Source organism: Ranitomeya variabilis, chromosome 6, assembly GCF_051348905.1.
Source record: "Ranitomeya variabilis isolate aRanVar5 chromosome 6, aRanVar5.hap1, whole genome shotgun sequence".
NCBI classification, from domain to species: Eukaryota; Metazoa; Chordata; class Amphibia; order Anura; family Dendrobatidae; genus Ranitomeya; species Ranitomeya variabilis.
In genome coordinates this window covers 577,401,671-577,423,151 of record NC_135237.1, presented here as the reverse complement: position 1 = coordinate 577,423,151, position 21,481 = coordinate 577,401,671, and the positions used below count along the sequence as shown (strand labels likewise).

At 53.5% G+C, this 21,481-nt stretch overlaps 1 protein-coding gene across 1 annotated transcript in view; it reads left to right on the top strand.

Annotated features, from left to right (window-relative positions):
- FAM83H (family with sequence similarity 83 member H) overlaps nt 1-14,740 on the top strand; it is an 82,259-nt gene extending 67,519 nt beyond the window's left edge. Inside the window, exons 4-5 of the mRNA XM_077271483.1 lie at nt 6,668-6,792; nt 6,924-14,740. Coding sequence (XP_077127598.1) covers nt 6,668-6,792; nt 6,924-9,567 — 2,769 coding nt within the window. The 3' untranslated portion in view covers nt 9,568-14,740. The remainder of the gene's footprint in view (nt 1-6,667; nt 6,793-6,923) is intronic.
- The last annotated feature ends 6,741 nt before the right edge of the window (nt 14,741-21,481 follow it).

The window sequence follows — 21,481 nt, the reverse complement described above, 5'->3', positions numbered from 1 at the left end:
TGCTCAGCGTCACGTCGTGGTGCAAAGGTCATCAGTACCTGATGGTGATAATAATAATAATAATGATCATATGAAACTGTAAACCCTGTTCAGACTAAGGACTCTGCAGGTTTTTTTTACTGCTCATGTCACACATGTTAAAGGAATACACCAGTTAAAGCATTGTATCCTCCTAAGGCAGGGCCTGAGGGGCAGATGATCTCCGGCCTCCCGCTGCCCTCTGTCTCTCGGTACAGCAGGTGCCCTTTTGCTGTGCTCACTTTGGCTTCTCTGGCTCTGTCGCTCATGGTGAGCTCGTGAATGTGTTTTGCACTGAACCAGAATCTGTGGCTCCACATGCTCTGATCGCGCCTCTCTCCTCTTGCCCCTCTCTCAGGGCCCCTCTCCCAACGCCTCTTTCCTCCCGCCTCTTTCCTCCCGCCTCTTTTCTACCGCCTCTTTTCTCGCGCCTCTCGCCTCTCTCCTTGCGCCTCTTTCCTCGCACCTCTCTCTTCGCTCCCCTCTCCTCGTGCCCCTCTTTCCCCGCACCTCTTTCCTCACGTGTCTCTCCCTGCGCCTCTTTCCTCGCGGCTTTTTCCTCGCGCCTCTTTCCTCGCGCCTCTTTCCTCGCGCCTCTTTCCTCGCGCCTCTTTCCTCGCGCCTCTTTCCTCGCGCCTCTTTCCTCGCGCCTCTTTCCTCACGCCTCTTTCCCTACGCCTCTCTCCTCGTGCCTCTTTCCTGGTGCCCCTCTCCTCGTTCCTCTTTCTTTGCGCTGCCTCTTTGCACCCTTCTCTTTGCGCCCTTCTCTTTGCGCCCTTCTCTCCGCACCCCTTCTTCGCGCCCCTCTCTTCGCGCCCCTCTCTTCGCGCCCCTCTCTTCGCGCCCCTCTCCTTGCGCCCCTCTCTTTGCGCCCCTCTCTTTGCGCCCCTCTCTTTGCGCCCCTCTTTGCGCCCCTCTCTTTGCGCCCCTCTCTTTGCGCCCCTCTCTTTGCGCCCCTCTCTTTGCGCCCCTCTCTTTGCGCCCCTCTCTTTGCGCCCCTCTTTGCGCCCCTCTTTGCGCCCCTCTTTGCGCCCCTCTCTTTGCGCCCCTCTCTTTGCGCCCCTCTCTTTGCGCCCCTCTCTTTGCGCCCCTCTCTTTGCGCCCCTCTCTTTGCGCCCCTCTCTTTGCGCCCCTCTCTTTGCGCCCCTCTCTTTGCGCCCCTCTCTTTGCGCCCCTCTCTTCGCGCCCCTCTCTTCGCGCCCCTTTCTTCGCGCACCTCCTCTCTTTGCGCCCCTCTCTTTGCACATACGTCCATCTGCAAACTCCAAGGATCTGGCGCCCTTTGCAGCATATTAACGGCACACAGATGGGCCCCTCTCTCCGCGCCTCTTTCCCTGCGCCTCTTTCCCTGCGCCTCTTTCCCCGCGGCACACAGATGGTCGACATTGCAGCAGAGACGGAGTCTGTGATTGACCGCTCCAATTACTGAGGAGGAGGTGCCGAGCTGAAGATGGTGGACTCCTCCCCTCCCGTTGGCACAGGCGACGCTTTTGGTTCTCACTGGCCGACATTGTTCTTCTGTTTCCAGGCCTATTGTGCACGGACTCGACCACCTCTGACCTCTCTTGTATCAGATTGGTGGCCAGTGGTCTGATGTGGCCCGCTCCCCTGGGCATGTATAGACTGAATTGGGCACCTCCTCGGTGCTCTCTGCAGAGTCGTCTGTGGGGTTTCTTCACTTCGATACTTGGGTACCAACTCATGCGCCACAAGACCAGTGAATGCCAGCAGTATGGTTGTCCCAAGAGTCCATGGCTCTTTCTCCACTGCTGCTGCTTCTTTCCTGCTCCACTTACGCCGCTCCTAAAATGAGAAGAGGGAAACTTTTAGTCCACAATGGCGCTTCCTGCACAGGAGCTTTGTCTACTAGACACGGCCTTCATTATAACTTTTATGTCAAAATCAACAGTGAAAATAAAAAACTGTTTTTTATCTTATCAGAAAAAAACTTGCTTCATTCACTCTCAATTCTGGGGGGAAATCTGGATTTAGTGAATAAAGAAGCTCCACTAGTGAGAGAGAATCTTATAAACGACATCGTCTCCTATATAATGGGAGGAGCCTGAATCTGAGGGGGAGGGGCTAGAAGCAGTCACAGGAAGGGGGAGGAGCTAGAGACAGTCATAGGGGAAAAGCTAAAATCTACCAGAGGGGGAGGAGCTAGAGGCAGTCATATAGGGGAGGAGCTAAAGGTAGGCAGAGAGGGAGAGGAGCTAGAGGCAGACACATAGAGGGAGTAGATAGAGGCAGTCATATATGGGGAGGAGCTAAAATCACCTAGAGGGGGAGGAGCTAGAGTCAGTCATATAGGGGAAGAGCTAAAGGTACGGGGAGGAGCTAGAGGCAGTCATATAGGGGAGGAGCTAAAGGCAGGGGGAGGAGCTAGAGACAGTCATATAGGGGAAGGAGCTAAAATGAGCTAGATGGGGAGTAGCTAGAGGCAGTCCTATAGGGGAGGAGCTAAAGGCAGGAAGGGAGGGGAGGAGCTAGAGGCAGTCATGTAGGGGAGGAGCTAAAAGGGAGGGGAGGAGCTAGAGGCAGTCATGTAGGGGAGGAGCTAAAGGGAGGGGAGGAGCTAGAGGCAGTCATGTAGGGGAGGAGCTAGAGGCAGTCATGGGGGAGGAGTTAGAGGCAGTCAAGTAGGGGAGGAGCTAAAGACAGGCAGGGAGGGGGAGGAGCTAGAGGCAAGTACAGATTTCTGCTGCAAGTTTTGAACCACTAGGTACAATTCTCCATGGACCATTATAAGCACCAGCCGTCCCCTCCGATCTCAGTAATGTGACAACCTGTCTGCACTGAATACAAATGTTCCGGTGAATTGAGAATGTTGAGAATGGATGATTGATCAGTGTTGGTGGAGAAAGAAGCGGTTTTGTCTAATCAGATCTGTTACAAAGTTATTTTTTCGTGTTCTATAAGATAACTTGCCCAAGGCTGTCAGCCACCAAGCCCCCGGCTTCTTCCTGTGGTAGTATGGGCCATCCTGGGCAGATGCTGAGCACCGTCCCCCTGGCTTCTGGGGCTTCCATGTTCTGGGCACTTTCTGTCTCCAGCTCGGACTTGTCGGCCACTGGCACCGTCTCCCCCTTTTCTGACATGTCCCTCCCTTCTACAGCTGGCGTCCAGGCCGCTCAGGCCTTATCTTGGGCTTCTCCTCCTGGTCTGTCCACAATGGCTTATCTGAGGCCATATACTGGTCCTGCAGAACAACCACATCATTACTGAACGGCATGGTTTCTCCTTCCCTCCGCCATCACTTCCCTTAGACCGTCCATGCTCTGAGACTGTCTTCCTCCTCCTCAGCCTGGCCTCAGCTGTACCTCCATACACAAGAAATGTGCTAATATGTCTGCCGGGCTCCTGCTCCTTGCTGTACTGGTCACCGACCAGTGCTGAGGGTCCCTTCTGCCTTTAGACGTGGGGCCACAGTATAGTCGGCAGCCCCCTAGAGTTTCCAGTCCTCTAACCACAAGGTGGATCCATTGAACTTTGGTAGATGATTCATCCGCTGCAGGATGATGGTGAAGCTCCATTAATTGCCGTATTCGCATGCTTCTGCTGACTACGCCATGTTGTACGGGTACTCTGGTTTTCAGATGAGAATCTTATCAGAAGTCTGCAGGGTTCTTATACTCATAATACATCCTAATCATGTTTGATGACCTTTTTTTGCCACACTGTTGCTTCTTCTCGGAGCACAAGGAGCGATCTTGGTTCACCAGCTGCTCATGTGGGTAATGGACTACAGTTCCCATCATGCACTGCTGTTCTCCTCTGCTCCTCTCCTCTGCACTATTGCGCATTTCATATTGCACTCCCTCGCTGCTTAGCTCCTCACTTAGGTTCCCAGTTCTTGTACCTCTTGAGATCTTTCTTTATCCCTCCTCTTGATCCCTCCTTTTAATATTTTTACATTTTCACAATTCACAATTTTGTGTGGATTCATCTCCTTGAAATTTGTCCCATCAGGAGAGAGGAGAGGAGCTTCTTCCCTGAAGGTGTCATTAATGGAGATTTTTCTTGGCACATTTGTGTTTTTACTAAAGTTTAAAACAAAAAGTTTTTGACTAAAGTTTAGGCAAATAAGACAGTCGTTCTGCAAATAATTGTGATCACAAAGAACATAACCAGGGCTAGATGATGACCGGTGCGTGAGAATAGTCGGAGGAAGACGAAGACCAGTGCGTGAGAGTGACAGGAGCAAGACGATGTCCGGTGCGCGAGACTGGTCGGAGGAACACAATGACTGGTGTGTGAGAATGACCTAGGTTAAATGAAGACAGGTGTGTGAGAATGTTTAGAGGAAGATGATGATCGATGCGTGAGAATGTTCAGGGCAAGACTATTACTGCTGCATGAGAATGGTCAGAGGAAAACAATGACTGGTGTGTGAGAATGATCAGGGCAAGACGATGACTGGTGGGTGAGAATGTTCAGAGGAAGACGATGACCAATGCGCGCGATTGATCGGGGCAAGACTATTACTGCTGCATGAGAATGGTCGAGGGAAGATGATAACCGTTGCATGAGAATGACCTGGGCAAAATGATGACCGGTGTTTGAGAATGTTCAGAGAAAGACCATGACCAGTACGAGAGAATGACCGGGGCAAGAAGAGGACTGGTGCGTGAGAATGGTCAGAGGAAGACGATGACCGGTGCATGAGAAATGACTGGGGCAAAACTATGACCGCTGCATGAGAATGGTCGGGGAAAGATGATGACCGGTGCGTGAGAATGGTCAGAGGAAGACAATGACCGGTGTGTGAGAATGGTCAGAGGAAGATGATGACCACACAGTAAGAATGACCATGGCAAAATAATGACCACTGTGTGAGAATGGTCGGGGGAAGACTAAGACCGGGACTGGTGCGTGAGAATGACCAGGGCAATACGATGACCACACAGTAAGAATGACCAGGGCAAGACATTGACCACAGAGTGAAAATGACAGTGGCTGGGCGTAGATCAGTGCAGGGCGATAACCATAGTGTTAAAGAATGACTGGTACAAGACTATAAGACTATGATCACAGTGTGTGAATTACTGGAGAAAGACTATGACCAGAGCATGAGAATGACCGAGGCAGGTCAATGACCACAGTGTGAGAATGACAGGGGCAAGACGATGACCAGAGCATGAGAGTGACTAGGGCAAGACAATTATCACAGCTTGAGAGAGACAGGGGCAGGATGATGACCAGAGCCTGAGAATTACCTGGGAAAGATGATGACCACAATGTGAGAATGACCGGAGCAGGATGATGACCACAGTGTGAGAATGACCTGGGCAGGATGATGACCAGAGCCTTAGAATGATTGAATGACTGGTGCAGGATGATGACCACAATGTGAGAATGACCGGGGCAGGATGATGACCACAGTGTGAGAATGACCGGGGCAGGATGATGACCAGAGCCTTAGAATGATTGAATGACTGGTGCAGGACGATGACCACAGTGTGAGAATGACCTAGGCAGGATGATGACCAGAGCCTTAGAATGATTGAATGACTGGTGCAGGACGATGACCACAGTGTGAGAAAGGCCGAGGCAGGATGATGACCAGAGCCTTAGAATGATTGAATGACTGGTGCAGGACGATGACCACAGTGTGAGAATGGCCGAGGCAGGATGATGACCAGAGCCTTAGAATGATTGAATGACTGGTGCAGGACGATGACCACAGTGTGAGAATGACCGGGGCAGGATGATGACCAGAGCCTTAGAATGATTGAATGACTGGTGCAGGACGATGACCACAGTGTGAGAATGGCCGAGGCAGGATGATGACCAGAGCCTTAGAATGATTGAATGACTGGTGCAGGACGATGACCACAGTGTGAGAATGGCCGAGGCAGGATGATGACCAGAGCCTTAGAATGATTGAATGACTGGTGCAGGACGATGACCACAGTGTGAGAATGGCCGAGGCAGGATGATGACCAGAGCATTAGAATGATCAGGGAAAACGATGACCAGAGTCTGGCAGTGACTGGTACGGGATGATAACCACAGTGTAGGAGTGAATGGGGCACTGGGACACAACTGTAGCGTCTGGTTGCAGGTGGCACTTTTTGACCATGGTAGACTGCGCTCTCACTGTATTTTCCTGTAAATATTCGAACTCTTCCCCCATCACGGTGTGCGTTTTTCTTCCTGTAATGACGGTGCAGTGTGACCTTGTCTCTCAGATGCCGTCTGTCCCTCTGTCTCTCGTCTGCTCTATTTCACTGTATCTCTGCAGATAAAGCACTATTGGGGTGCACTGCTGTTACAGCCGCTCCCTCTGTTGCTGGAGGGGCACGGAGTATCACTGCTACACTGTACTGTATATGTAGATAAGTCATCAGACTATGTACGATGTGACGTCACAATCTGCCCTGCTGTGACGTTCCCTGTGAGGACTACACTGGATGGACAGGTGTCGACTTAACAAATTTTTGAATCCTCTGGGAATCATGGAATAGTTTGTAAAAGTTTTCTGTATTTTGAGTGATATTGGTATTTGGGAGCCTGCAAGGTTCTGGTTCTTTTCCCCTGACATGGTCCTGCTGTCTCCTGATTATTGGATTCAGGTGTTTTGAACATGAAATGTGGACTCTTCTGCACATCACACTCATGTGCCTCTTTTTTTTTTTTTCCTTCACAGTTCCTGAGGGTGCGGACCGTCTCTGGCCCCACGTATTTCTGCAGGACAGGAACTACGTTCAAGGGGAACCTCCTGGAGAAGTTCATGCTGGTGGACTGCATGGTGGTGTTGAGTGGTACATACAGGTGAGTTGCATGTCAGAACTCTTATCTACCTGACTGGTGTGGCGAGTCCTGCAAGTTCGATCCGCTGTATGTTTTTGCATCTTTTTGTGGATTTTAGTTGACACCTGTGCCGTGTTCTTCTGTTTTCACAGCTTTATGTGGTCATTTGAGAAGATCCATCGCAGCATTGCTCACATCTTCCAGGGAGAACTGGTTTCCAGCTTTGATGAAGAGTTCCGGATTCTGTTTGCACAGTCTGACCCTCTTATCCCCCTTGAGAATGCTTTGATCAAGATGGAAAAGCCTTACATGGGGATGGTCCCATTTGCCGGCCCTCGTCCTTTCTATGATCGAAAGCTTCATTTCATGTACCCCAGAGATGACAGCTCCCAGAACTCTTTCAATTCCTTCGGTGTAGATCCTGATCGACATTTTCTGCAATCGTTCCGCAGAGAAGATATGATGAGGCACACAATGGAAAATACTGGCATGAGATTCCATGGACCAAAATTTCCTGACCAAATGCAGATGCAAATGGATAAAATGCAGATGTCCTTCATGCAAAACAAGCACTTGGACATTGATGCCTGTAAGAGGCACAGCTTTGCAGAAGGCACCTTTGAGAACTACTCGGCATCAAAGCAGTACTCGAGGCAGATGTTTATGAACACCGACAATAACGAGTACCGCTTCCAGTCCAGCCAGTTCCAGAAAAGTCAGTTTGTGCAAATGGATCGCACAGGGAGGACTCAGGGACTGTTCGAAAAGATTCGAGGCAACCGACAGGGTTTCCAAGACTCAGATGACATGGATTCCAGATTTCCCCCTTACAAAGCTTTGCAGGGAGAAGGTAATTATGCAATTGAGGGTCCACACACCAGACTGGGCTACAACCCCTCCAGCTCCTCACGAGAAGTTAAACAAGGCTCAGACCAAGTGGTGCTGGGAAACGAAGGAAGATTTGGACAAAGATCTCAAGGACGTCAGAAGTTTATGTGTCAAATGTCTCCCACACAAAAGCAGAGCACTGAGCAAAAGCAATTTTTCCAAGACCAAGATGCAGATAAAAAAGTTCAAGATAACAAACAAGGTTTGCGCAGCTGGCGCATCTCTTCATACTTGAGTGGAATTCAGCCAGACCAGGATGAAGAAGGAATGATAATGACTTTAGATTCTGAACCTTTCGATGAAGCCCCAGTTATGGTGGAAAAACCAGTATCTACAAATGAGACATTAGCAAAGTATTCCATTGATCCGATCCCCCCATATAAACCCATATTAGCTGTTAGTGAAGCTCCTATGCAAGTAGATGCAAGCAAAGAGATGGCTATGATGGAGAAGGAGAAAGAAGACACCTTCTTATCACGACACGATTCTTTCCGAACGCGGACTAACCCCTTAATTCAAAGAAGTTCCCGCCTACGATCATCACTGATATTTAGTAACTCGAAATTGGAGCAGCATAGCTCCACTGCTGAGGCCGTACAGGTCATTCAAAAGGAGCAGAGCACGAGTGAGGTGGTCAAAGACAATGAAATCATCAGGACGTCATCAAAAGTAGCTGAGATCCTGGAGAAATACAGGGGAGGCAGCAAAGACAATGAAGTGACCTCCGTAATGCAAGCCAAAGCGGCCACAAAAGTCATCCAGGAGGACACAGAAGATGGGCAGAAGAAGAGCACTACTGAAACTGTGGCTTACAAATCTCTAGAATCCAAACTTCTAGATAAGGATTCCTTCAGCCGAACACTTCTCGAGTCACAATATCGCTCTTCAGTCACTTCTCAGTTCCAAGATCTTTTCAGCAAAGATAGACAGACAAGCACAATGACCAAGGTGGAACAAAGGGTTTCAAGTATCCAGACAGTAGACAGCAACATGGCTGCTCTTCCAGAGCTGAAAGAAAGTGGACCTATTATTACTGAAATTATAGACCCACCAAAATCTCCAGAGGTTGAAGTGCCAAAGCCCTCAAGCAAACTAAACTCTGGTCTTCTATTTGGAAATGCTCTAGAAAGTATGTCCCAAAACCCAACACCTATCATCACTTCTCCCACCACAACCAAACCAGAGGAGGAACTGTCAAAAATCGAGCCAACACCAATGGAGTTTATCCGCAGAGGCTCCATGAGACTCAAGCAATTTCTCCAGTCAAAAACAGAGAAGAAGGCAGAAGAAGAGGCTGTTTCAGATGCAGCTAAAGTAGAGAAGCAGAATAATGCCCTCAGACGCCTCTCAAAAACAGAGGTCTCAGAGCCAACATCAGTGGTGGAGACTGAAGACAAGACCACTAAGATAATATCTACTTCTCCACCCAAAACCACATCTACTTCTCAGTCCAGGTTGTCCTCTTCAACGTCAAATGTTATCTTCAGTAGTAACCTACGTGATGACACCAAAGTGATATTAGAGCAAATATCCGCCAACAGCCAGAAGAATCGGGCGGAGATGGCCAAACAATCTCAGGCTTTGAGCACCAATGATTCGGACATAGCTACTGCCAATTCCACCTCAACAGAGACCAAAGCAGAAGATGCCAGCTCTTCAGACTCAACTTCTATCACTAGGACGGGAAGTTTTCTAAGTCGAAGCCGGTTCTCACGACCTTCTCCGACCTCTCCAGAGGACAGAGATAACCTGCTAAAGCGAATGGAAAGTATCCGGAAGGAGAAACGTGTTTATAGCAGGTTTGAAGTGTTTTGCAAAAAGGAAGAAGTAGAGGAGAACGAGGATGACTCAAAGGATAAGAAAGTGGGGAAACTGCTAGGAAAATTAGGAACTTTTATTAAGAAATGACCATAGACCTGATCCAAGTGTTTCCATCTGGTGCCAATAACGTTCTTTGTGTCATAACTCCCGCAGAGGTTGCACATAGAAATCTCCATCTTTGGCTTATCTGGACACTTGTGTCATGGAAACTTCCATATAGCTAGAAAGAAATCTCTGCACGAACTGAACCTTCAGAAATGGTACTGACCTCCGACCTGTCACCAAAGAACGATCCCACCCGGTGCCTTTTGTCTTGGCCATGACTACTGCCTCTTCCATAGCCACAAGACTTATCGTGCTTTGTCTTAGTGGGACTCCAAGCTTCAGAAATTCCTGACTCAGAATCCAATATTAATTTATTCAATGGAGGGGAAAAAACTTGACCGGTACCGAATGACAAACTTCGGGTGGAGGCCGCGTGGGGTCGTTGTGCAGCTCCCCCTGCAGGTTGAAGCACTGAACTATTCCGAATTTTTCTACCATTTGTATATAGCTGTGTATATTTCTTAGCAGTATGTAAATCCTGTGAATGATGGTTTCCTGGCACTAAATCTTGGGTGGCCCACAGTCCTGACGGATCCTCTCCCGGTCCTGATGGATCCTCTCCCGCACCACTTTGGGGAAGTTATTACTGCCCCGTCGGTTGCTCCCTCTGCACCAACATATTGTAGGATTCCAGAGGGAGGATACAGCAATACATAAGATTCATTCCCGCAGTGCAGTATACAGGGAGGCCAAAACTTAAAGGGACGGTCTTTGTGGAATTAAGGGTTCTGGAACTTTCTAATAGACTTGATTTTTCCATTCCTCGCCTTCCGTCAGTGAATACAAACAGTCTTGTTTACATTTAGAGGCTGAAAACCCAACACCGCTCTGGTTCTGCTGCTGCAGCTTGGATCTGAGCAAATCGAATCTGCCGCAAATTTTACAAAAGCGGATCCACCGTATTCGCCAAACGATTTAGTTAAATCCAGACAGCCACAATTCTGCTGCATTATAAAAAGCTGGGAAGGGGTTAAAAATAACAATAAAAAAATACCCCACAGCACAGCCCCACTTTAGGCATCTTCACGTGACCATCATCAGCATCTGCCGCCCGCCATTTCCGGCACCTCTTGTGCTGACGGCTCCGCAGTGTCATGAGAGTGAATGGGCAGGAGGCGCTGGAGATGGTGGGCGGCTGAAGACTCTGAGGATGGCCTGGTGCAAAGAACACGACGGGTGCAGGGCTGCAAGGCCGCTTGAGGTTTTACTTTTGCCTATGCAGAGCGCTGGGAGCAGAACAGCGCACATTCGGTTCACGTGAAATAAATTTGGTGCAATTCCAATTTCCGGCACAAATTTGATTGAATTTAGGAATTTTAATTTTTGCAGCTTCGCTCATCTCTACTGGAGAAATATGTTGTGCGCTGACACATTGTGACACAGCTACAGATCCGGACGGCGCTGACACATTGTTACACAGCCGCAGACCCGGGGCAGCGCTGACACATTGTGACACAGCTACAGATCCGGGGCAGCGCTGACACATTGTGACACAGCCGCAGACCCGGGGCAGCGCTGACACATTGTGACACAGCTACAGATCCGGAGCAGCGCTGACACATTGTGACACAGCCGCAGACCCGGGGCAGCGCTGACACATTGTGACACAGCTACAGATCCGGAGCAGCGCTGACACATTGTGACACAGCCGCAGACCCGGGGCAGCGCTGACACATTGTGACACAGCTACAGATCCGGGGCAGTGCTGACACATTGTGACACAGCTACAGATCCGGGGCAGCGCTGACACATTGTGACAAAGCCGCAGATCCAGGGCAGGCCTGACACATTGTAACACAGCTGCAGACCCGGGGCAGCGCTGATGCATTCTTACACAGCCGCAGACCCGGGGCAGCGCTGACGCATTCTTACACAGCCGCAGACCCGGGGCAGTGCTGACACATTGTGACACAGCTACAGACCCGGGGCAGCGCTGACACATTGTGACACAGCTACAGATCCGGGGCAGTGCTGACACATTGTGACACAGCTACAGATCCGGGGCAGCACTGACACATTGTGACAAAGCCGCAGATCCAGGGCAGGCCTGACACATTGTAACACAGCTGCAGACCCGGGGCAGCGCTGATGCATTCTTACACAGCCGCAGACCCGGGGCAGTGCTGACACATTGTGACACAGCCGCAGACCCGGGGCAGCGCTGACGCATTGTGACACAGCCGCAGACCCGGGGCAGCGCTGACGCATTCTTACACAGCCGTAGACCCGGGGCAGCGCTGACGCATTCTTACACAGCCGCAGACCCGGGGCAGTGCTGACACATTGTGACACAGCCGCAGACCCGGGGCAGTGCTGACGCATTCTTACACAGCCGCAGACCCGGGGCAGTGCTGACACATTGTGACACAGCCGCAGACCCGGGGCAGCGCTGATGCATTGTGACACAGCCGCAGACCCGGAGTAGCGCTGATGCATTGTGACACAGCCGCAGACCCAGGGCAGCGCTGACGCATTCTTACACAGCCGCAGACCCAGGGCAGCGCTGACGCATTCTTACACAGCCGCAGACCCGAGGCAGCGCTGACGCATTCTTACACAGCCGCAGACCCGGGGCAGCGCTGACGCATTGTGACACAGCCGCAGACCCGGAGTAGCACTGATGCATTGTGACACAGCTGCAGACCCAGGGCAGCGCTGACGCATTCTTACACAGCCGCAGACCCAGGGCAGCGCTGACGCATTCTTACACAGCCGCAGACCCGAGGCAGCGCTGACGCATTCTTACACAGCCGCAGACCCGGGGCAGCGCTGACGCATTGTGACACAGCCGCAGACTCGGGGCAGCGCTGACGCTTTCTTACACAGCCGCAGACCCGGGGCAGCGCTGACGCATTGTGACACAGCCGCAGACCCGGGGCAGCGCTGACGCATTCTTACACAGCCGCAGACCCGGGGCAGCACTGACGCATTCTTACACAGCCGCAGACCCGGGGCAGTGCTGACACATTGTGACACAGCCGCAGACCAAAGGCAGCGCTGACGCATTGTGACACAGCCGCAGACTCGGGGCAGCGCTGACGCTTTCTTACACAGCCGCAGACCCGGGGCAGCGCTGACGCATTCTTACACAGCTGCAGACCCGGGGCAGCACTGACACGTTGTGACACAGCCGCAGACCCGGGGCAGCGCTGACGCTTTATTACACAGCCGCAGACCCGGGGCAGCGCTGACGCATTCTTACACAGCCGCAGACCCAGGGCAGAGCTGACGCATTCTTACACAGCCGCAGACCCGGGGCAGCGCTGACGCATTCTTACACAGCCGCAGACCCGGGGCAGCGCTGACGCATTCTTACACAGCCGCAGACCCGGGGCAGCGCTGACGCATTCTTACACAGCCGCAGACCCGGGGCAGCGCTGACGCATTCTTACACAGCTGCAGACCTGGGGCAGCGCTGACACATTGTGACACAGCCACAGACCCGGGGCAGCGCTGACGCTTTATTACACAGCCGTAGACCCGGGGCAGCGCTGACGCATTGTGACACAGCCGCAGACCCGGAGCAGCGCTGACGCATTGTGACACAGCCGCAGACCCGGGGCAGCGCTGACGCATTCTTACACAGCCGCAGACCCGGAGCAGCGCTGACGCATTCTTACACAGCTGCAGACCCGGGCCAGCACTGACACATTGTGACACAGCCATAGACCCGGGGCAGCGCTGAAGCATTGTGACACAGCCGCAGACCCGGAGCAGCGCTGACGCATTGTGACACAGCCGCAGACCCGGGGCAGCGCTGACGCATTCTTACACAGCCGCAGACCCGGGGCAGCGCTGACGCATTCTTACACAGCCGCAGACCCGAGGCAGTGCTGACACATTGTGACACAGCCGCAGACCAAAGGCAGCGCTGACGCATTGTGACACAGCCGCAGACTCGGGGCAGCGCTGACGCTTTCTTACACAGCCGCAGACCCGGGGCAGCGCTGACGCATTCTTACACAGCTGCAGACGCGGGGCAGCACTGACACATTGTGACACAGCCGCAGACCCGGGGCAGCGCTGACGCTTTATTACACAGCCGCAGACCCAGGGCAGCACTGACGCTTTCTTACACAGCTGCAGACCCGGGGCAGCGCTGACGCATTGTGACACAGCCGCAGACCCGGGGCAGCGCTGACGCATTCTTACACAGCCGCAGACCCAGGGCAGCGCTGACGCATTCTTACACAGCCACAGACCCGGGGCACCGCTGACACATTGTGACACAGCTGCAGACCCGGGGCAGCGCTGACGCATTCTTACACAGCTGCAGACCCGGGGCAGCACTGACACATTGTGACACAGCCGCAGACCCAGGGCAGCGCTGATGCTTTCTTACACAGCCGCAGACCCGGGGCAGCGCTGACGCATTCTTACACAGCCGCAGACCCGGGGCAGCGCTGACGCATTCTTACACAGCCGCAGACCCGGGGCACCGCTGACACATTGTGACACAGCTGCAGACCCGGGGCAGCGCTGACGCATTCTTACACAGCTGCAGACCCGGGGCAGCACTGACACATTGTGACACAGCCGCAGACCCAGGGCAGCACTGATGCTTTCTTACACAGCCGCAGACCCGGGGCAGCGCTGACGCTTTCTTACACAGCTGCAGACCCGGGGCAGCGCTGACGCTTTCTTACACAGCCGCAGACCCGGTGGCAGCGCTGATGCATTCTTACACAGCCGCAGACCCGGGGCAGTGCTGACGCTTTCTTACACAGCCGCAGACCCGGGGCAGCACCAGCGCACTGTGTGTTTTCATCCTCGGCTTGGTGTCCAGGAATGGCCATGCTCATAGTTTACGTTCAGATCTTTTGTAAAGTGTGAGGAATGGAAACAAAGTATTTTTTGCTGCCAGGATGGGACAGTGGAGGGCTTGTGTGATGGACCCCGGCTGTATTGTACCGCGCTCCGTATCGCATCGGGGCAGCACTGATTATATACCACTGAGGTGGATCCCGCTGGGCTGCAGAGCTGGCGCTCCGCGACTACTACGTGTAATGGGGTGAGGACGTCTTCTGTGGTGACTGCAGCAATGTCTGCGGCGAGCGGAGATCTCGCTGTACGTCTCCTTCCCTCCTGGCACCTGTACATGGTGGAATACCGACAGCCCCGGTATAATGTGCTTGAATAAAGCCGTTCTCCTCTAGCCGTCTCCTCATTGTGTGCACCCTGCTGATAACGTGTATGTAGCCCCCAATATTCCACAGACTCCAGACGGGCGGGCTCCCATAACTGGACAAGCCTGATGGACCGACCTGGTCACGCACCACTCCATCAGCTCACTGGGCCATGTGCTCCACTCTCGGGGTTCGGGTCGTTTGTGATCCCTCGGGGGTGGGGTCACCCGCTGCACGCTCGGGGGTGGGGTCACCCGCTGCACGCTCAGGGGTGTGGTCACCCGCTGTACGTTCGGGGGTGGGGTCACCCGCTGCACGCTCGGGGGTGTGGTCACCCGCTGCACGCTCGGGGGTGGGGTCACCCGCTGCACGCTCGGGGGTGGGGTCACCCACTGCACACTCGGGGGTGGGGTCACCCACTGCACACTCGGGGGTGGGGTTCGCTCTCCAGTAGCCATTCTGAGGCGTTCCTGCTATACCTACTCCCGTCAGCATCACCTCAGTCATACTGAAGAATAACAGGAAGGAGCATTGTCCTCCAACACCGAGGATTGGTTTGTTATTAGGGCCACCTGGGATGATGGACGTGGAGGAAGATGGAGGGTCGTCTTCTTTCTCAGTTGAGCATGTTGACCTGAATCATCCATGTGACAGTGCCATGATCATCACAGTGCACAGTTCATTAACCATTAACTATATATGACGGAAAAATACTGGTTGCATGTGGATGGTCCCAAACGGGACTCCCCTCCATGAAGTCTGTAAGATGTGTACATGGGTAAGAAGTGAGAGGACATTGTCCTTCTAAGAAATGTGAGGCGTCATCAGGTCTGGGGAGAGTTCAGGAGCAGAATTCAAAGTTCAGCTGTGGTGCACACCTGCTGACATTATAGCCTGGTGCCAATCAGCAGCTGTGAGGATGGGGGATTCGTAGGGGTAATGTCCTCAATGTATAAAGCTAGGAGAGAGCAAAGGATCCATATACTGTCACAGTTGCATAATTAGAGTCCGTTGGACCCCACCTCCTATATGTTTTCTCCCCTCATGTAACAATGTTCCCCATCCTGGCTAATTGTAATAATCTTCTCCGCCCTGAGCACCATTCCGGTATAATGTTCCCCTTTCTGGCACAATGCCCCCCATCCTGGTATAATGGGCCCATTCTGGCACAATGCCCATCATCCTGGTATAATGTCCCCCATCCTGGTATAATGTCCCCCATCTTGGTATATTGTCCCCCATCCTGGTATATTGGCCCCCATTCTGGTATAATGGCCCCCATCCTGGTATAATGCCCCCATCCTGGTATAATGCCCCCCACTTGGGTTTATTGTCCCTATTGTGGTATAATGCCCCCCATCCTGGTATAATGCCCCTCATCCTGGTATAATGTCCTCCATCCTGGTATAATGGCCTCCATCCTGGTATATTGTCGCCCATCCTGGTATAATGACCCCCACTCGGGTATATTGTCCCTATTGTGGTATAATGCCCCCATCCTGGTATAATGCCCCTCATCCTGGTATAATGTCCCCTATCCTGGTATAATGGCCTCCATCCTGGTATATTGTCGCCCATCCTGGTATATTGTCGCCCATCCTGGTATAATGACCCCCACTCGGGTATATTGTCCCTATTGTGGTATATTGTCCCCCATCCTGGTATATTGTCGCCCATCCTGGTATAATGACCCCCACTCGGGTATATTGTCCCTATTGTGGTATATTGGCCCCCATCCTGGTATATTGGCCCCCATTCTGGTATAATGGCCCCCATTCTGGTATATTGTCCCTATTGTGGTATAATGGCCCCCATCCTGGTATAATGCCCCCATCCTGGTATAATGACCCCCACTTGGGTTTATTGTCCCTATTGTGGTATAATGCCCCCCATCCTGGTATAATGCCCCTCATCCTGGTATAATGTCCCCCATCCTGGTATAATGGCCTCCATCCTGGTATATTGTCGCCCATCCTGGTATAATGACCCCCACTCGGGTATATTGTTCCTATTGTGGTATAATGCCCCCATCCTGGTATAATGGCCCCCATTCTGGTATATTGATCCTATTGTATAATTTACCCTTCCTGGTATAATGTCCCCCATTCTGTTATATTGTTCCTATTGTGGTATATTGTCCCCCATCCTGTCATAATGGCCCTAATTCTGGTATATTGTCCCTATTGTGGTATAATGCCCCCCATCCTGGTATAATGTCCCCATCCTGGTATAATGGCCCACATTCTGGTATAGAGCGAGACATTGGATGGTAGTCGATCTTGGAGGGGAGAAGAGCTGGACACTGGATGGCAGGAGATCTTGGAGGGGAGAAAAGCGGGACACTGGTTGGCGATGGATCTTTGAGGGGAAAGAGCTGGACACTGGGTGGCAGGGGATCTTGATGGGGAGAAGAGCTGGAAACTGGGTGGCAGGTGATCTTGGAGGGAGAAGAGCGGGAGACTAGGTGGCAAGGGATCTTGGAGGGGAGAAAAGCAGGGCACTGGGTGGCGATGGATCTTTGAGGGGAGAAGAACGGGACACTGGATGGTAGTCGATCTTGGAGGGGAGAAGGACAGGACACTGGGTGGCAGGGGATCATTGAGGGGAGAAGAGCGATACACTGGGTGGCAGAGGATCTTGGAAGGGAGAAGAGCGGGACACTGGGTGGCAGAGGATCTTGGAGGGGAGAAGAGCGAGACACTGGCTGACAGGATCTTGGAGGGGAGAAGAGCGGGACACTGGGTGGCAGGGGATCTTGGAGGGGAGAAGAGTGGGACACTGGGTGGCAGGGGATCATTGAGGGGAGAAGAGCGATACACTGGGTGGCAGGGGATCATTGAGGGGAGAAGAGCAGGACACTGGCTGACAGGATCTTGGAGGGGAGAAGAGTGGGACACTGGGTGGCAGGGGATCATGGAGGGGAGAAGAGCGAGACACTGGGTGGTAGGGGATCTTGGAGGGGAGAAGAGCGGGACACTGGGTGGCAGGGGATCTTGGAGGGGAGAAAAGTGGGACACTGGGTGGCAGGGGATCATTGAGGGGAGAAGAGCGGGACACTGGGTGGCAGGGGATCATTGAGGGGAGAAGAGCGGGACACTGGGTGGCAGGGGATCTTGGAGGGGAGAAAAGTGGGACACTGGGTGGCAGGGGATCATTGAGGGGAGAAGAGCGGGACACTGGGTGGCAGGGGATTTTGGAGGGGAGAAGATCAGGACACTGGGTGGCAGAGGATCTTGGAAGTGATAAGAGTGAGACACTGGGTGACAAAGGATCTTGGAGGAGAGAAAAGTGGGACACTGGGTGGCAGGGGATTTTGGAGGGGAGAAGAGCGAGACACTGGATGGCAGAGGATCTTGGAAGTGATAAGAGCGAGACACTGGGTGGCAGAGGATCTTGGAAGTGATAAGAGCGAGACACTGGGTGGCAGGGGATCTTGGAGGGGAGAAGAGCCGGACACTGGGTGGCAGGTGATCTTGATGGGGAGAAGAGCTGGAAACTGGGTGGCAGGTGATCTTGGAGGGAGAAGAGCGGGAGACTAGGTGGCAAGGGATCTTGGAGGGGAGAAAAGCAGGGCACTGGGTGGCGATGGATCTTTGAGGGGAGAAGAACGGGACACTGGATGGTAGTCGATCTTGGAGGGGAGAAGGACAGGACACTGGGTGGCAGGGGATCATTGAGGGGAGAAGAGCGATACACTGGGTGGCAGAGGATCTTGGAAGGGAGAAGAGCGGGACACTGGGTGGCAGAGGATCTTGGAAGGGAGAAGAGCGGGACACTGGGTGGCAGAGGATCTTGGAGGGGAGAAGAGCGAGACACTGGCTGACAGGATCTTGGAGGGGAGAAGAGCGGGACACTGGGTGGCAGGGGATCTTGGAGGGGAGAAGAGTGGGACACTGGGTGGCAGGGGATCATTGAGGGGAGAAGAGCGATACACTGGGTGGCAGGGGATCTTGGAGGGGAGAAAAGTGGGACACTGGGTGGCAGGGGATCATTGAGGGGAGAAGAGCGGGACACTGGGTGGCAGGGGATCATTGAGGGGAGAAGAGCGGGACACTGGGTGGCAGGGGATTTTGGAGGGGAGAAGATCAGGACACTGGGTGGCAGAGGATCTTGGAAGTGATAAGAGTGAGACACTGGGTGACAAAGGATCTTGGAGGAGAGAAAAGTGGGACACTGGGTGGCAGGGGATTTTCGAGGGGAGAAGAGCGAGACACTGGATGGCAGAGGATCTTGGAAGTGATAAGAGCGAGACACTGGGTGGCAGGGGATCTTGGAAGTGATAAGAGCGAGACACTGGGTGGCAGAGGATCTTGGAAGTGATAAGAGCGAGACACTGGGTGGCAGGGGATCTTGGAGGGGAGAAGAGTGGGACACTGGGTGGCAGAGGATCTTGGAAGTGATAAGAGTGAGACACTGGGTGGCAGAGGATCTTGGAAGTGATAAGAACGAGACACTGGGTGACAGGACCTTGGAGGGGAGAAGAGCGAGACACTGGATGGCAGAGGATCTTGGAGGGGAGAAGAGTGGGACACTGGGTGGTAGGGGATCTTGGAGGGGAGAAGAGTGAGACACTGGGTGGCAGAGGATCTTGGAGGGGAGAAGAGTGAGACACTGGGTGGCAGGGGATCTTGGAGGGGAGAAGAGCGAGACACTGGGTGGCAGAGGATCTTGGAGGGGAGAAGAGTGGGACACTGGGTGGCAGGGGATCATGGAGGGGAGAAGAGCGAGACACTGGGTGGTAGGGGATCTTGGAGGGGAGAAGAGTGGGACACTGGGTGGCAGGGGATCATTGAGGGGAGAAGAGCGGGACACTGGGTGGCAGGGGATCTTGGAGGGGAGAAAAGTGGGACACTGGGTGGCAGGGGATCATTGAGGGGAGAAGAGCGGGACACTGGGTGGCAGGGGATCATTGAGGGGAGAAGAGCGGGACACTGGGTGGCAGGGGATTTTGGAGGGGAGAAGATCAGGACACTGGGTGGCAGAGGATCTTGGAAGTGATAAGAGTGAGACACTGGGTGACAAAGGATCTTGGAGGAGAGAAAAGTGGGACACTGGGTGGCAGGGGATTTTCGAGGGGAGAAGAGCGAGACACTGGATGGCAGAGGATCTTGGAAGTGATAAGAGCGAGACACTGGGTGGCAGAGGATCTTGGAAGTGATAAGAGCGAGACACTGGGTGGCAGGGGATCTTGGAGGGGAGAAGAGCCGGACACTGGGTGGCAGGTGATCTTGATGGGGAGAAGAGCTGGAAACTGGGTGGCAGGTGATCTTGGAGGGAGAAGAGCGGGAGACTAGGTGGCAAGGGATCTTGGAGGGGAGAAAAGCAGGGCACTGGGTGGCGATGGATCTTTGAGGGGAGAAGAACGGGACACTGGATGGTAGTCGATCTTGGAGGGGAGAAGGACAGGACACTGGGTGGCAGGGGATCATTGAGGGGAGAAGAGCGATACACTGGGTGGCAGAGGATCTTGGAAGGGAGAAGAGCGGGACACTGGGTGGCAGAGGATCTTGGAGGGGAGAAGAGCGAGACACTGGCTGACAGGATCTTGGAGGGGAGAAGAGCGGGACACTGGGTGGCAGGGGATCTTGGAGGGGAGAAGAGTGGGACACTGGGTGGCAGGGGATCATTGAGGGGAGAAGAGCGATACACTGGGTGGCAGGGGATCATTGAGGGGAGAAGAGCAGGACACTGGCTGACAGGATCTTGGAGGGGAGAAGAGTGGGACACTGGGTGGCAGGGGATCATGGAGGGGAGAAGAGCGAGACACTGGGTGGTAGGGGATCTTGGAGGGGAGAAGAGCGGGACACTGGGTGGCAGGGGATCTTGGAGGGGAGAAAAGTGGGACACTGGGTGGCAGGGGATCATTGAGGGGAGAAGAGCGGGACACTGGGTGGCAGGGGATCTTGGAGGGGAGAAAAGTGGGACACTGGGTGGCAGGGGATCATTGAGGGGAGAAGAGCGGGACACTGGGTGGCAGGGGATTTTGGAGGGGAGAAGATCAGGACACTGGGTGGCAGAGGATCTTGGAAGTGATAAGAGTGAGACACTGGGTGACAAAGGATCTTGGAGGAGAGAAAAGTGGGACACTGGGTGGCAGGGGATTTTGGAGGGGAGAAGAGCGAGACACTGGATGGCAGAGGATCTTGGAAGTGATAAGAGCGAGACACTGGGTGGCAGAGGATCTTGGAAGTGATAAGAGCGAGACACTGGGTGGCAGGGGATCTTGGAGGGGAGAAGAGCCGGACACTGGGTGGCAGGTGATCTTGATGGGGAGAAGAGCTGGAAACTGGGTGGCAGGTGATCTTGGAGGGAGAAGAGCGGGAGACTAGGTGGCAAGGGATCTTGGAGGGGAGAAAAGCAGGGCACTGGGTGGCGATGGATCTTTGAGGGGAGAAGAACGGGACACTGGATGGTAGTCGATCTTGGAGGGGAGAAGGACAGGACACTGGGTGGCAGGGGATCATTGAGGGGAGAAGAGCGATACACTGGGTGGCAGAGGATCTTGGAAGGGAGAAGAGCGGGACACTGGGTGGCAGAGGATCTTGGAAGGGAGAAGAGCGGGACACTGGGTGGCAGAGGATCTTGGAGGGGAGAAGAGCGAGACACTGGCTGACAGGATCTTGGAGGGGAGAAGAGCGGGACACTGGGTGGCAGGGGATCTTGGAGGGGAGAAGAGTGGGACACTGGGTGGCAGGGGATCATTGAGGGGAGAAGAGCGATACACTGGGTGGCAGGGGATCTTGGAGGGGAGAAAAGTGGGACACTGGGTG